Here is a 14,559-nt window from a genome sequence, read left to right on the forward strand (position 1 = left end):
GCTGGGACTTGTACCAGCACCATCAGTATCATTGGAAGTAAAAGCGAATTTAGTAAAAAATTGTACTGACTGTTGTTTTAGGCAGTGGGTTTGAGTCAAGTGGGATCTTTAGGGGATTTGTTAACCCTTATCCTTGTTAAACATTCCCAAGATGCTTACGCCGTGACAGGTTCACTTCAGCCATAGGAAGCATACATTGTTGGACATATCTTGTCCAACAATGAGCATTTTTTTTATCTGTGAGTAGGCTACTAATTAAACAGTGCTGTGGATGAGCTTAGCTGTATAGTCACAGTGGTGTTGAGATGACCACTGAGTTGTAAAATTCATGATTTCATTATTGAGGACTGACCTTTGGTTTCAGTCACGGATGACAGCTTCTCTAGCAACAGCAAGCGCATAGGGGTTAATGCAGGTGTATCAGAAACATCTCCTGAGGTTCTGGCCATTCCTGGAAGATCTCTTGCTTTACACAGCATATTGGCCTGAACAGTCGACCTGTTGTGGTCTTGAAAATTCATTCTTCCCTGTGTTGACTTGTCTTGGAGAGTTTGTGAAAGGCTTGCCTCAAACACTGGAGCATTGTCCTGTGCAGCTCAGTGGCCAACTGTGCTTACAACACACTTGTTTGCCTTTGCTCTTTTACTGAGACTAGGAGTTAGCGTTGGATTTCAGTTTGGAACGGTCTTTTTTGACCAGGGATGTCCATAGAGGGCCTGACATGGTAACCACTGCACTGCCATTCTGTAACTGCCACCTGAAATCCCATGAACCCTGCGACCAAGTTCTGCTCTCTTCACCATGCAGCTTCCAAAGAGTTGTTCTGCTTCACAGTGCCCAGGTTAACAGCATGGGCAGTGATGTCATTGAATGCACGTATTGTGCAAATCCCTTGGGCTTACTCTGCTGCCTAGTAACTTTTTTTTTTTTATTTTTTTATTTTTTTTTAGCTTCTCAATCACTGCTGAAGCCTCTGGTTGATACTAACCTGCCTGTATGGGAGACTTTTTTGTGCCTGTCACTGAGCCTGTTTTCCAGTGCTCCCTCTGCTTTTGTAGGCTCGCTGGCTGTATATAGGCCAGGGAATGATGGGTTTCTGAGGGTGCTGAGCTGTGCTCTGAGAACATCTGTTGTACAATACATTTACAGGATGTAACAGTGCTTTTGTTGGGCATTTGACTTGGATTATTTTGTGTTGTTGCAATTCAGCAAGCACCTCCAGTTCTCCTCTGTCCTGCTTATACTATTTTGCTTGGCTGCTTAAGTTACTTAGGCTGATGCGCTTGTCACATGTAGCATCATTTCATTTCAGCAGCTGTTGATATTACCACCTTTTAAGCTAGAATTTGTTATTAGTAGCCTGACCTAGGCAAATTCTCTATCAGAAGCTCATCATTAATTCCTTTTAAGTTCACCTTCAGATGGCTGTACTAATACGTGCATGATGGTTAAAAGCAAGACCACTGGAGAGGGGGAGTTCACTGTGCTGTATTTGTTGTCTGCAGAGAGCTATATTCCAACTGGAGCTTCAGTTGTAACCCTGGTTACTAGGCAGCGCAATGCCCTGCTAGAAATACCCTTTTCTCAGTGAATCAGCTGCAATTATCTAGTGTGACTGTGTTCTGACAGAATTTGGGATCAGAATGCTTTTACAGATGCGTGGAGGGGTTTGGCTGAGGTTATCTCGCTTCCCGCTTACCAAGTTCTTTGTGTCTTCATGGTTTTATTTGCTGTTACAGAATCTGTATTGGTACTGTTGGTAAGAAAAACAAGCTCTTGCAAGACTTTGAATTACTAGTAGTAATGTTAACGTGCTATAGTTAATGCTTTGTTTTAACATGGTCATTACTGTTGCTTTAGGTCAGAGATCCAGCTTAAAGTACTGGTATGAGAAGGAGTGGTTAAGTAATGGTCACATGCATGGCTTAGCCTTTTTGGAAGAAAATTATTCCCACCAGAATGCCAAGAAGATCGTAGCAACGCATCAGCTTCTTGGTGATGTGCAGAGAGTGATAGAAGTACTGCATGGACTGCAGCTGAAGATGAGCATACTACAGTAAGCAGTACTTAACTGTCAGTTGGCATGTTCTCACTGTGAATCAGAGTTCAAATAGAAAAATAACCAGAAATTCAGACTTATCTTTGTGCTGCTTTGGGTATTTGACAGCATAGTTTGAGTTGCTAAAGTGACATTGGAAAAGAACTTAGCTATTTAAAAAATGTTTGTGTGTTGAGGAGTGTAAAATGTCTGTGTTTATAGAGGAGTTGGGAAAGTGAAGGAAAGGGGGAGAAAACTAATAACAGCTTCTCCTGAAGCACCTGACGGAGTGCAAGCAGCAGGAAGAGGATTAAGCCAATAGCCTATGGCAACATCTTACAACACTTGCCTTTTCCATTCCAGTAATTCTAAATTAGCTTTTCCAGCAGAAGTCACATCTTTGTTCAGCATAATGAGTTGCTGCGACGTATGGGAGAGCAGCTGCACCTCCAACAACCCAGAGCCATTCATTTCTGCACAAAGATTTTTACAGATCTACATGAAAAAATAACATACTCTGTAGTCATCATAGAAACTGAGTTTTCTGCATCCTTTCCTGTTTAAAGAAATCCTTGAGTTCCAATGACTGAATAAATCGTTTTTTAACTCAAAGCCAGCAGTTTTAAATTGATTGAATTGCATATTTATTTAGTTGATAAATTGCACAGCAGCAGCTATTTGGAAAGCAAAGCTTTTAGTGTTAACAGAGCTTGTGAGAAGGTTTTGCCTTCAATTTAATTGTTAGGGCTGCAGTGGGGCACTGGCAGTACCAACAATGCTTTAACAATGCAGTAATGCTAATGGCAAGAGAGTAGTAATTTAACAGCAGGTTTTGCTTTCCCAGTGTGGAAAAGTTGCTTTTCCTTTAGTCAGACCTATACATAATCCATTTCCTCTTTGGAGAGAGTGGAACATGAATATTGTCAGATGGCTCCTTAGGCCTTTTCTAGAATAGCAAGACTGTAGGTTGTGACTTTCCAGTTGTAGGGTAAATGGAGACTGGCAGAGTACTGAGGTAGGGAACACCAGGTGGGAATGAGTTGCTTGTCGCAGACTTTGGTCCTTTTCTCTCCCATCCTGAGTTTGGTGTGATAACCTGGATTAATTAAAGAAGAGGTGTGGTCCCTTTAGGACTGTCCTGTTCAAAGCCATGGCCCCCATTTGCTTTATCATTACATAAATCGGGAAGGATTTTTGAAAATGCTGTGTTAGAAGGATGATTGTATTGCTGTAGATCCACCATCTAGGGGAGGGGAGAGGCTTTCAGCTGCCTGAATTTATTAGGAGGGTGTTGCTCAGTATTTCAAGGAGGTGGCAAAGAACCAGAGGTAATAGTGACAGCTTTGGTGCAGTGAGAGGGAGCAGCAGCCTTCAGAAGGCAATTGTTATAGGGCTGCCGAAGGGTGAAGTACTTGGATTGTTATCTTTATGTAGCTGGTGCTCATCTGTCAACTTTCTGTCCCCTGTCAAGTTATCCTTTGCTCTTCGCTGAGCAAAACAGTGCCTTAAGGTGCAGAAAATTAGTAGAGCTGGGACAGAAGGCTTTGGTAACTAAATGCTTAGCTGTCGCTTTTCTCGGCATGCCTGCAGGACTGTTCCCCGAGGGAATGGCAGTCAGCAGTCCTGGGAGGGAGAGTCACTCATCAGAGTGGTCTGAGCAAGCCCATGGTAGTTGTACCAGCTGTAGCTCCCTCGGTAGACGCTGAAGAAATCTTAGCTACTGAAGAACAGATTAGAAACCAGGTATTCGGGAAATAAAACTGTGATGTTTTGCTGAGTTACTTGGCTGACGACTGGAGAACAAGGATCAGCTAATGGAGCAATTCTATCTGCCTCTTCTTGAAAGGAAGCAGAGTGGGGATTTGAGGCAGACCCCTCCTTCCCATGCAGCTAAATGCAGGGGCATTAGGGGCAGGATTTGCTGCTGCAGCCTTGCAGCCTCTGCCAGATAAGCTCCCTGTCCTTTGAGGATACACGGATGGATCCTGCTTTGCTCTCCTTTTTACTGCTGTTGTAATGCCCAACAGACAAGTGGAAGAACAGCATCAGTTACAACGCTCACTCCAAATTGTTTGTTATACTGTGAAAGAGTGTGGTGCCTATAGTTGTTACTGCTGCTGGAACGTATCAGTCAATTTGAAAACAATTGGAGTAAGAATTTTTGTGGGAAGCAGGCAGGGGGCCTGTGCTGTGTTGGTGTCATAGGCAGGGGATTAAAAACTTGAGGGGATTTAAAGAAAAGCCTTAAAGGAAATATTAAATATTCTGTAGCACCACCCCACGTCCCCAGTTGTTGTTGTTATTATAGGGTTGTAAAAGGTCAGGAGATTGAAGGTTAAAGTTTATTTTGGGGCTGAAGTTTGATACTGAGTGGTTTGAGGGGGTCTTTTTGTTTTACTGGTGTTTAAAATTGTTAAAAGTTTAGCTTAGCTTTGGTATTCTTGAATTACTTCTTTAAATACTATTGCAAATATCCCAGTAAAAATTAGTTTATGCTGTTACTAAGTTGCAAATGTTGAAGTAGAGTGCTTCTTCAGGGACAATGCTGGTGAAAAGCTGAATGTACCTATTTGAAACTTTATTTTTCTTAATGCCAGTGCTTGGCTTACACTGTGCTATAGAAATGGAAGTAGCAAACCTAACAAGATTGTAGGAGGATACACAGTTGGGGTCGGTGAAATGATATTTCAGAACACTTAGGTATTTTTTACTGATTATGGTCATTAAAACATGTGGTAGTTCAGTGTTAATTTCTTTACGTAATAGGATAGTTTGCTTAGTCACTTTGAAGTTTAAATTTGGTGAGTGTTTTACTTTCTTTATGTTTGAACAGAAACAAAGAACATCCTGACCTGAAGCTTTGGTGCCACCCATGGAAGCACATCACCGTGGATGAAAAGCTCCACACGAAACACATCATTCACATTGAGGAAAGCTGCTGCAAGGACGAGACGGCAAGTTACAGAACTTGGAATGGGACGGCTGAGAAACCCTCACCCATGCCTTCTGTCGAGGAGTCTTACATCACGAGTGAGCACTGCTACCAGAAGCCTCGGGCGTACTACCCTGCGATAGAGCAGAGACTGGTTGTGGAGACAAGAGGCTCAGCCATGGATGATGGAGTAAATAGAATAAGGGAGAATGGGGATGATGCCCTGTCAGAGAGATTTGGCTGGAATCTGGACCGAGAAATTTGCAAGATGGAAAATGAATCCAAACACAATTACTCTAAGGTATTTGTATTAAAATAACCCTCTGTGCAAATGATGTGTTTGCTGGCAAAGTACAAAACTTGGCCCTCTTTAAGAGCGTTTAGTTTGTCTGCTTGTGTTTAGATTTTTCCTGTGTGGTTAAATTCAGGTTGCCAATATGAATTGAAGTAGTAGACATGCTCAGCTCCTGCATTTCAAATAATTAAAAAAAAATCTAGGTTGAAAAGGGCTTTCTGGCCCTAAATCCATGTGCACAGTCTGTGCAATGTGGATTGTGGCCCACTGGCGGTTCATTGCTGCTTACATATGGTTGTCAAATATCAAAATAAACACTAGCAGCAGGGCAGAGAGAACAGGACAAGCATGTGTGATGCTACCAAATACACTGATATTCTGGCTTTTAGTTATTTCCATCTTGTCCCATGTTGCTGTCATAGTTACATTAACTGAATTCATTCCAGTTTCACTGGCAACCACTCTCCTCACCCCTCCTGTGTCAATGAGCAACAAGAAGGGGGCCAGGGGCATAAAGGCCCTCTTGCTACAGGGGGAGGATCAAGTTTGTGACCACCTGAGGAATCTGAAGTCTATGGGACCTGATGAGATGCATCCGAGAGTTCTCAGGGAATTGGCTGGTGTGATTGCCCAGCCACTCTCCATGACATTTGAAAAGTCGTGGTAGTCAGTGGGAGTCCCTGGTGAGTGGAAGAAGGCTCCAGGGAGACCTTAGAGCAGTTTCCAGGACTGAAAGGGGCTACAGGAAAGCTGGGGAGGGGCTTTTTCCAAAGCCATGGAGCGATAAGTTGAGGGGGAATGGCTTTGAACTGCAAGGGGGAAGATACGGATTAGACGTTAGGAAGAAAATCTTCATGATGAAGGTGGAGAGGCCCTGGCCTCTCATGATGAAGGTGGAGAGGCTGTGGCCCAGGTTGCCCAGGGAAGTTGTGGCTGCCCCATCCCTGGAGGTGTTCCAGGCCAGGCTGGATGGGGTTTGGAGTAATCGGATCCAGTGGGAGGTATCCCTGCCCATGACACAGGGGTGGAACTGGATAATCTTTTAAGATCCCCTCTGACCCAAGCCATTCTGTGATTCTGTTACTCTGTGAATCTCCAGGCAGCTTTTCCTGGAGGAAAAAAAACCCAGCCTGAACTGATTTTAAGAACGATCACCATTGAATAGTCCTGTGTCTTCTTCAGACTGGAGCACACCAGTTTTGTCTCCTCACCTCCTGGTTCTCCATTTCATCTCTCTCTGCTCTATCCAAGGCCTTCCTTCCTACACCCAGATGCAAACAAATTGCTTTGATTAGTTAGAACCAATTGTATGAACTATGGCCTGAGAAATGCGCGAGCCTCTGGTAAATACTGACCACACGCTTTTTTTTTTTTGATTAAAAAATGGTTTAGCTTTTATTTCATGCGTATGTGTGCAGCAGTTTATGTTCTTTTTAACTTCTCTGTCAAATCGATTGAGATGGCTTTGTATTGCCCAGAAAGGCATATGTTTCAGTTCTGCAGTCTCTCAGGAGGATTTGTGTAAATCCTGTCATGTTTCAGCAGAATGATGAAAGGAGAATCCAGGCTACCGGCAGTGTAGCAGGCTGTGGCAGTGGTGGTAGTGTGTTTTTCTAGATGCTTCCATGAAAGTTTTAGTAGGACTGAGATCAGGCTCCTTCAGGAAAAGTCCCTTCTCACTGCAAAATCCTCTACTCTTCAATTGATTGCCATCATGTCACAAATGGCTTTGCTGTTCCCTAGAATGCATGAATTCAGTGCGGTGCCTTCCAGCTAGGAGTTGGCAGGGAGCGATGTCTGTGTTACCTTATGAAAAGCAGATGCTTGTGAAGTGCAAAGAACAGGTCTTAGCAAAATATCAATGAAAGCATGTCTGTGTTAAGACATAGATCCTCTTGCCCAGACTGCCTCAATGTGATTTCCTCTCAGGGAGTCTCTCTCCTCCACTGGCCTGAGCTGAGCAGTTGCCTTGGGTAGCAGTACGGACTCAGCCCGTCTGGCTCACCAGTTTTTCCACTGTAATAAACATCAGTGTATGTATTTCCTCTAGGTAAGAGAGCCTATCCCCAAGAAAGCCTCTACAGAGGACACCTTTGAAATGAAACTGCTGGAAAAAGACAAAGAAGGAGTTGTGAACTCACAGCTGCAGTGGCAGCTGAATCTCCTGGCTCATGTGGAGTCCCTGCAAGATGAAGTCATGCACAGAATGGATTTCATCGAGAAGGAGCTAGATGGTAGGTAACCTTCTTCTGTTGAAAAAATGAACCATGTTTAACTAAACTATTTGTTCAAAACATGTTAACTTGAACCTTACTGCTGCAGGCCTACGAAGAGATGAGCATTGCTTTGTCAGATTTACTGCATTCACTGATAGAAGACAGATGTGCTGCTGAGAGCACAGCTTTTGAAACAAAGATCAAACTAAAACTGAGCAGAACTGTACAGAAGAAGTTCCAGTTAGGTCACCTCCACATACTTGCATCAGATGTAGTAGGATACCTTCCGTGTCTTTCTGCTTTCAGGTTTTTGTCACTTCCCATGGTGCTTCTCTGTGCCTGAGCTTCCCTGTTATTCAGGGCACTGGCTGTTTCAGCCTATTCCAGGTTGCCTCTTTGAAAGAGACAGGAAAAGATAGGAACCTTGTGCACCGATTTCTTTATTTAAGTGTCCCTTGAAATTTGTTTTCCTGGTAATGGAAAACTTCTAAACTTCTAAAACTTCTAATGTGTAACATTAAACAGTCCAGGATAGTTCTTTTTCTTTACATCTTTAAGTGGTTACAGCCACAGCTTTTATTGCAACGGACTGTCACCTTGGCCAAAGGAAGAGTCCTCTCTTGGTAGCTCAGTAATGCACCGAAAAGGAATATTTTGGGTAATGAAGATCTTTTTCTCCTAGGAACATGTCCTTTTTTTCTGCAAAGATGGGTCCAAGGAGCCTGTCCTTCTGATTTTTCGAATACCACATGTTAGGAATATTGCCCACTGCCTGCACTCAAGATTCACGAAGGGTTTAAGGAATTCTTTTGTGGCTTGAGGTGCGTTGTTTGCTGGGAACTGGAAGAGTGACAGTTTTGTTTGTCTTTGCAGTTTTGGAGAGTTGGCTGGATTACACGGGAGAGCTGGAACCGCCAGAACCACTAGCCCGACTTCCACAGCTCAAACATTGTATAAAGCAGCTCATAACGGACCTGGGCAAAGTGCAGCAGATTGCTCTCTGTTGCTCAACGTGAGACTAGTAAATATTGGAGACTGTTGCTGAGTGTGAAGTAATTAAATGAGATTAGCATGCTGGTTGCATGGGATGCAGATGGACTTCAGGGACTTGTGAAGAAATGCTGTTTAAAGAACAGCAAAAAGGTTATTTTATCTCATCATAATTTTGGAGTTATTAGGCAATTATAACAATGTTGAAGAGGTCACACTGTTGTCTTCAGAGGCCGTGTGTTGGTTGATCAGTTATATTTAAATTTTCACTCCTTCCCAGTTGCTCATTGAAATGGTAGACTTTGCGTAATTAACGACAAATTGTGCCACTGAAGAACAGAGTTCTAAGAGCCAAAAATGTTCAGTTGACAGAGGTTGTAAATAACTTCGCATAGTTTAAGTGACTTGTGTCATGGTTTATTCCTTCTGGTTTATGCATAATAACACACAGTATTTAATCATTAGGTGATGTTGTAACAGTTTTCAGACATAGTCAGTATGAATGTCCAGCTCTTAACCATGAACTGTTCCGTGGAGGTGGCCTGAGCCCGACTCGTGTTGTGTTCAGTGATGTAGCAGAAGGTCATGGTGGTGTTGCACTTAAGTTCCGAATCAGTGATTTTTTTCCATATTTATCCTGTCACCGTCACACGGCTTGGTACTAGGGAAACCCACGTTCGTTGTGCATCCTTGAGCTCTTGAATCCAGCTGTCGTGTGCCTCACGAGGTGGTGCCGGAGGATACCCTCGCTGTGGCAGTGTGGAATTCAGCTGGGGAAAGACTGGAATGTGCTCGGAGTTCCCAACTTCAGCAGGGTCTGTAACGGATGCGCTGTAGTTTTCTACCCACCTGTTAGTAATTGCCATTCTGTTTATATTTTGAAATGTAGACTCTTTACAATACTCTGAACGTGTTCGTTGTAAAGACTTAATCTATGAATGTTTGGTTGGGGGGATCAGTTTATTTTATATTTGTGTAAATAAAGCCTCAAGATCTATGCATGAGGTGCTGTCCTCGCAGGCAGTGAGTGGGTTATGTTCACAAAGTCCCTTTTTATACCTTCAGTTTGGTTTGTGTTACTTTGTGAGAGCTGGGTGAGATGCTGCTGATGTTTGAGTCCCTTTACACAGTCCCTTTTGAAATGTGGGTGTATTGTAAGTATTCAAGATGTTGAAAGTCTTTCAGCTGCAGATCATAGCTCTGTAAATAGTGGCTGTGACTTGAGTTTTGCTTCCCAGACGTTGCCGAGTCTGCTGTGGGAAGTGGAAGCTGTTCGTGCAGGGAGAGGGTGTACTTAAGGAACTGAATTTCTGTCCTTGATTTTATTGTGTGTGATGGTACCACCAAAGGGTAAAAGCTGAGCACAGCTCTAATCGGAAGGCCCAAAACTGTATAAATTATTAATTTGGGATATGAATCTGTAATGTTTGTATGCTGCAAAGGATTATGTAAACTTGAAATATCCAATATTATTGTAGCAGTTAACAGTATCTACACATTGAACATTTTATTTCCTTCAAAAAAACCAAAATAATGAGGCTACTCTAGGCAGTGGTGGAGGTTTTTGTGCCCAGACTCACTTCAGGGAATCATTTGTCTCTCAGTTCTGTAGTACTGGTTGGGACATAGTGTATATGTACACTATGAATACATGTACAGCAGAAAAATGAACTTATTTTTCTGTAACGCAATTGGAATAAAGCTTACCTGTATTTAAGCATCACTTCTCTCTCTGGCACTGAGAGCAATGCTTACACCTTATCTCCTTCCTGTTAACAATACCCAAATTCATGGATACTGCATACTCCAGAGCAGGTGGAGGGAACCAGACACCTGAGGCAGCGTCAAGGGTACCTGGGCAGCTGTGAGGGGTTAGGGTTTTCCAGGTGCGACAGAGCAGAGCGATGTTCCCTGGTTGGAATCTGTAGGGTAGGCACTCTGTCCAGGCACCTCGGGAAGAGCAGAGCTGATGTGAGACTGTCAGCGGCACTTACCCCTGGAGGACCAAGCGCAAGGAAACTCCTGAGCAGGCTTTGCACTCAGTGTGGAGCTTCTCCTTCCCAGGGGCTTGCTCTGGGTGTGCTCACATGCGCTTTGCTTTGCTTTGCCAGGGCAGCACTGCAGATGTGGGAGAAAGGGCAGGTCTGGTGGGTGAGCGGAATGAGGAATCCTGGGGTCATTTTCCTTCCATAGAGCTGGGAAGCCCTTGCAGAGTGTGAGAGACTGTTTATTTAAAATAGTGCAGCGTTTCTTCTGTTCAGGAAAGATTTTTTTGCTCTCTATGGGTTCAGTTTTGTCCCTGTTTTTGCAGGTTTCCACATAGTTGTTCCTTACTCTGGGCCAACTGTTCGGTTTGGCTGGGCACTTCTTTCATTTCTTTTACTCACTGGTGAGGTAATGCGACGTGGAGCCGTGATAGAATGAGCAAACATTGCACTGTGGCTACCTGAGTGTATTTGTCTCTGTTTATGCACTATCGGACCGAGGGCGCTGTATATAGAGTTCTGCTTTGGAGCAATATCTGCAAAACTTGAAAACTTCTGTGTCTTGGTGTTTGGAATAAATAAATAAAGAAATAGGTTTTTGTTGGTTATATCATAGTAAAGTCTGTGTTTCAATTAATGATTATTCAGTAAAATAATTCTAGGCTCTTTTTCTTCCCACAGCATTAAAGTGCAGGCACTATAGTTTGGCAGGAACGTGGATCTTACCTGGTCCTCAAGATTGTGTTCCAGATCTCATAAATATTCTCAGTGGGTAAACTGCAAGGTATTGGTTTATGTTGGATGTTGTTTTAGCAAGGCGCTCATACATCTTACTCCCAAATCCTAACACATGTAAGACCTTAAGATCTGTAGTCTGACCCTCATTCTTGTCCCTGTTTGAAGGGGCGGCATCCCAGGGTGCTGTGCGTGGCAGCATGGATGAGAGGGGCTGCTGGCTCCGATAGGTTCAGGGAGGGCTTGGCTCTTGGGTAGGAAGCCACTCTGACCAGAGCAGCGCAGCGTCTGAAGTGTGTGAGAGCTCCCTGGGGTGAGGCATGTGTGCGGCCAGGTTGCTTGTTCAGGAGCACGGAGACCTGATGGCATTACTGCCCTGGACAGTCCTGAGATGAGGTGAACTGTGGTGAACTGAGGTGAACAGCTGTGGGCTGTGCCGGGCAGACTGCATGGAGAAAAACAATTTCTTCGCAGTTCCCAGGTGGCAGCAGGCTGGCAGCTAAGGTGTGGATGGGTTTGGGAGGGTTGGGGTAGATAGAAGCAACCTGTGGGTGCTGTGCCTGTGAGGTTCTGAAAGCTGCTGTCGTACTCCAGGCATCAGCAGACTCGGCGTAGAAGCTGGGTGATCAGTGTGTGAGCGAGTGTTGTGTTGGTGTTAGTGCGAGGGAAGGAGCTTTTGCTGTGTTTGAATGACCCATGCAGAGCAAATGCATGGGCACGGGGAGGGGCTGAGCTCGGACATGGGGAGAGGGAAGTGTTCCCAGCACAGGGGGGCCTGAAGGCCGGGCAGGCATGCATGTGCCTTCAAGTGTGTTTCTGGGCCCATCTTTTCCTGTCTCAGTTTGCCTGGTAGGAAGAAAAATGTATTCCGTTGTCCTAACAAACTGGCCTTCCTAATTTTGTTCTCAAACCAAGATTCCTCTCAAACTCCTGGGTTTTAAGGCCAGAGGGTGTATCCCTGCTAGATCCTAACTCATAAATCCTGGAGAAGCTGCTGCTGCTGATGGCAGAAGCAAGCATTCGTGTTTCATGGTTCAATCAAATCGTGTAGATCTTTGCTGATCAGGTCAGGATCTGAATTAGAAATAACTCATTGCAATATGTGCTGTGCCACAATTCTGGAATGTGCCCTCTGATCATCGTCCATGTGTGGTGTTCAGGTGCTCCTCTGGGCAGACTCCCGTCACAAAGCAGTTGGGTCTTCTGGCAGCCGGGGAGATTCGCTGGTGATGTTCCTCAGCCTAAGAAATCTGACGCAGCTCTTGAAATGTTCTCACTGTTATTTGACCCAAGTATTATCTCCTCTCACTACATCATCTGCTGTTGGTCGTGCTCATTGTAATGCCAGAGAAGTGACACAGGCAGCACAATCGGATCACAGGAGCATTGGACTGGCGCTTGGGGCGGCCTTCCTGTGGCATAGTTGACACGCCAGGCTATGGCAATTATTGAGAGGAGTGGGAGAGGATCAGGTTCAGGACCATGTAAGGAATATGAAGGTGCACAAGTCCATAGGACCTAATGAGCTGCATCTGCAGGTCCCAAGAGAACTGGTGGATGAAGTTGCTAAGCCGATATTCATCATATTTGAGAAGTCGTGGTGATCTAGTGAAGTTCCCAGGGACAGGAAAATGGGATATGTAACCCCTGTATTTAAGAAAGGATCACAGGGATTGCTGGGGAGCTCCGGGCCTGTCAGTCCCACGTCTGTGGCTGGCAAGATCATGGAGCAGATCCTCCTGGAAAAACTGCACATGGGAAAATAAGGAGTTGATTGGGGACAGCAAGCAGGGCCTCACAGGGCCGTGCTGCTTGAGCAATTTGGTGGCCTTCTATGATGGGGCTACAGCATGGATGGGTGAGGGAAGAATAACCAACATCGTCTACCTGGATTTGTGCAAAGCATTTGGCACTGTCCTGCATGTATCCTGGTCTCTGCATTGGAGAGATATGGATGTAACAGATGGACTTCTCAGTGGATAAGGAATTGGCTGGATGGTTGCACTCAGAGTTGTGGTCAACAGCTTGATGTCCAAGGGTAGACCAGTGACGAGTGCTGTTCCACAGGGGTTGATACTGGGACAAGTGTTGTTTAACATCTTTGTCTCAGACATGGGCAGTGGGACTGAGGGCATCCTCAGCAAGTTTGCCAATAACACCAAAATGTGTGGTGCATTCGACACACTGGAAGGAAGGGATGGATCCAGAGGGTCCTGGACAGGCTGGAGAGGCAGGGCTGTGTGAACCTCATGGGGTTCAACAAGGCCAAGGGCAAGGTCCCACTCTTGGGTCAGGGCAATCCCAGCACAAACCCAGCCCGGGTGGAGACTGGAGTGGGAGTTGCCCTGAGGAGAAGGGCTTGGGGAGCTGGTGGGTGAGAAGCCCCAGTCCAGAAACCAACCGTGTCCTGGGCTGCATCCAAAGCAGTGGGACCAGCAGGGCCAGGGAGGAGATTCTGCCCTTCTGCTCTGGTGAGACCCCACCTGGAACCCTGTGTCCAATTCTGGAGTCTTGGGCACAGGAAGGACATGGAGCTGTTGGAGCGAGTCCAGAGGAGGCCACGGAGATGATCAGAGGGCTGCAGCACCTCCTGTATGAGGGCAGGCTGAGGGAGTTGGGGTTGTTCAGCCTGGAGAAGGGAAGGCTGCGGGGAGACCTTATAGCAGCTTCCAGTGCTGAAAGGGGCTCCAGGAATGCTGGGGAGGGGCTCTGGATCAGGAGGTGCAGGGAAAGGACAAGGGGGAACAGTTTAGAGCTGAAAGAAGGGAGATTGAGATGAGGTCTTAGGAAGAAACATTTTGCTGTGAGGGTGGGGAGGCCCTGGCCCAGGTTGCCCAGAGCAGTGGGGGCTGCCCCATCCCTGGAGGTGTTCCAAGCCAGGCTGGATGGGGCTTGGAGCAACCGGATCCAGTGTGAGGTGTCCCTGCCCATGGCAGCGGGGTGGAACTGGATGGGCTTTGAGATCTTTTCCAACCCAAACCATTCTGTGATTCTAATGGCAAAACTAAAGAAAGCAAAGCCCTCTGAGCTGCCTCGGGGCCCAGGGGTGACAGCAGTGGGGTTAAGTGCCTGTGAGTCAGGGGCAGGGCTGCGGGATAAACCCCGATCTCTGTCCTGTGCTGAAGAGACACCTGGGCTTGAGGCCGACAGCTGAGCAGTTGCGTAAAGCTCGGGGCTGTGGTGTGAAAGGAAATGAGAAAGCATTGGTGGGTTTGCAAGAGCAAACTCATCAGACATGAAAATGAAGAGGAGATTCGAGCATGTCAGAGGTAGGAAACCTGCAGATAAGGGCGGAGGTGTGGGGGGCATGTCCTGCTGCACCATCCTCTGGGTACAGAGGAAAGGGAGGGATGTCACCAAGCAGTAGA

General features: G+C 45.6%; 1 protein-coding gene across 6 annotated transcripts in view; it reads left to right on the top strand.

Annotated features, from left to right (window-relative positions):
* The window catches only part of PHF20 (PHD finger protein 20), a 67,540-nt gene extending 59,026 nt beyond the window's left edge, over positions 1-8,514 (top strand). For all 6 annotated transcript variants that reach the window (XM_069872182.1, XM_069872183.1, XM_069872181.1 and 3 more), the window contains 4 exons: positions 1,861-2,056; positions 4,872-5,271; positions 7,316-7,499; positions 8,355-8,514. In XM_069872182.1, the coding sequence (XP_069728283.1) occupies positions 1,861-2,056; positions 4,872-5,271; positions 7,316-7,499; positions 8,355-8,497 (923 nt within the window). In that variant the 3' untranslated portion in view covers positions 8,498-8,514. The remainder of the gene's footprint in view (positions 1-1,860; positions 2,057-4,871; positions 5,272-7,315; positions 7,500-8,354) is intronic.
* The last annotated feature ends 6,045 nt before the right edge of the window (positions 8,515-14,559 follow it).

The sequence above is a fragment of the Phaenicophaeus curvirostris genome, chromosome 18, assembly GCF_032191515.1.
Source record: "Phaenicophaeus curvirostris isolate KB17595 chromosome 18, BPBGC_Pcur_1.0, whole genome shotgun sequence".
Taxonomy (NCBI): Eukaryota; Metazoa; Chordata; class Aves; order Cuculiformes; family Cuculidae; genus Phaenicophaeus; species Phaenicophaeus curvirostris.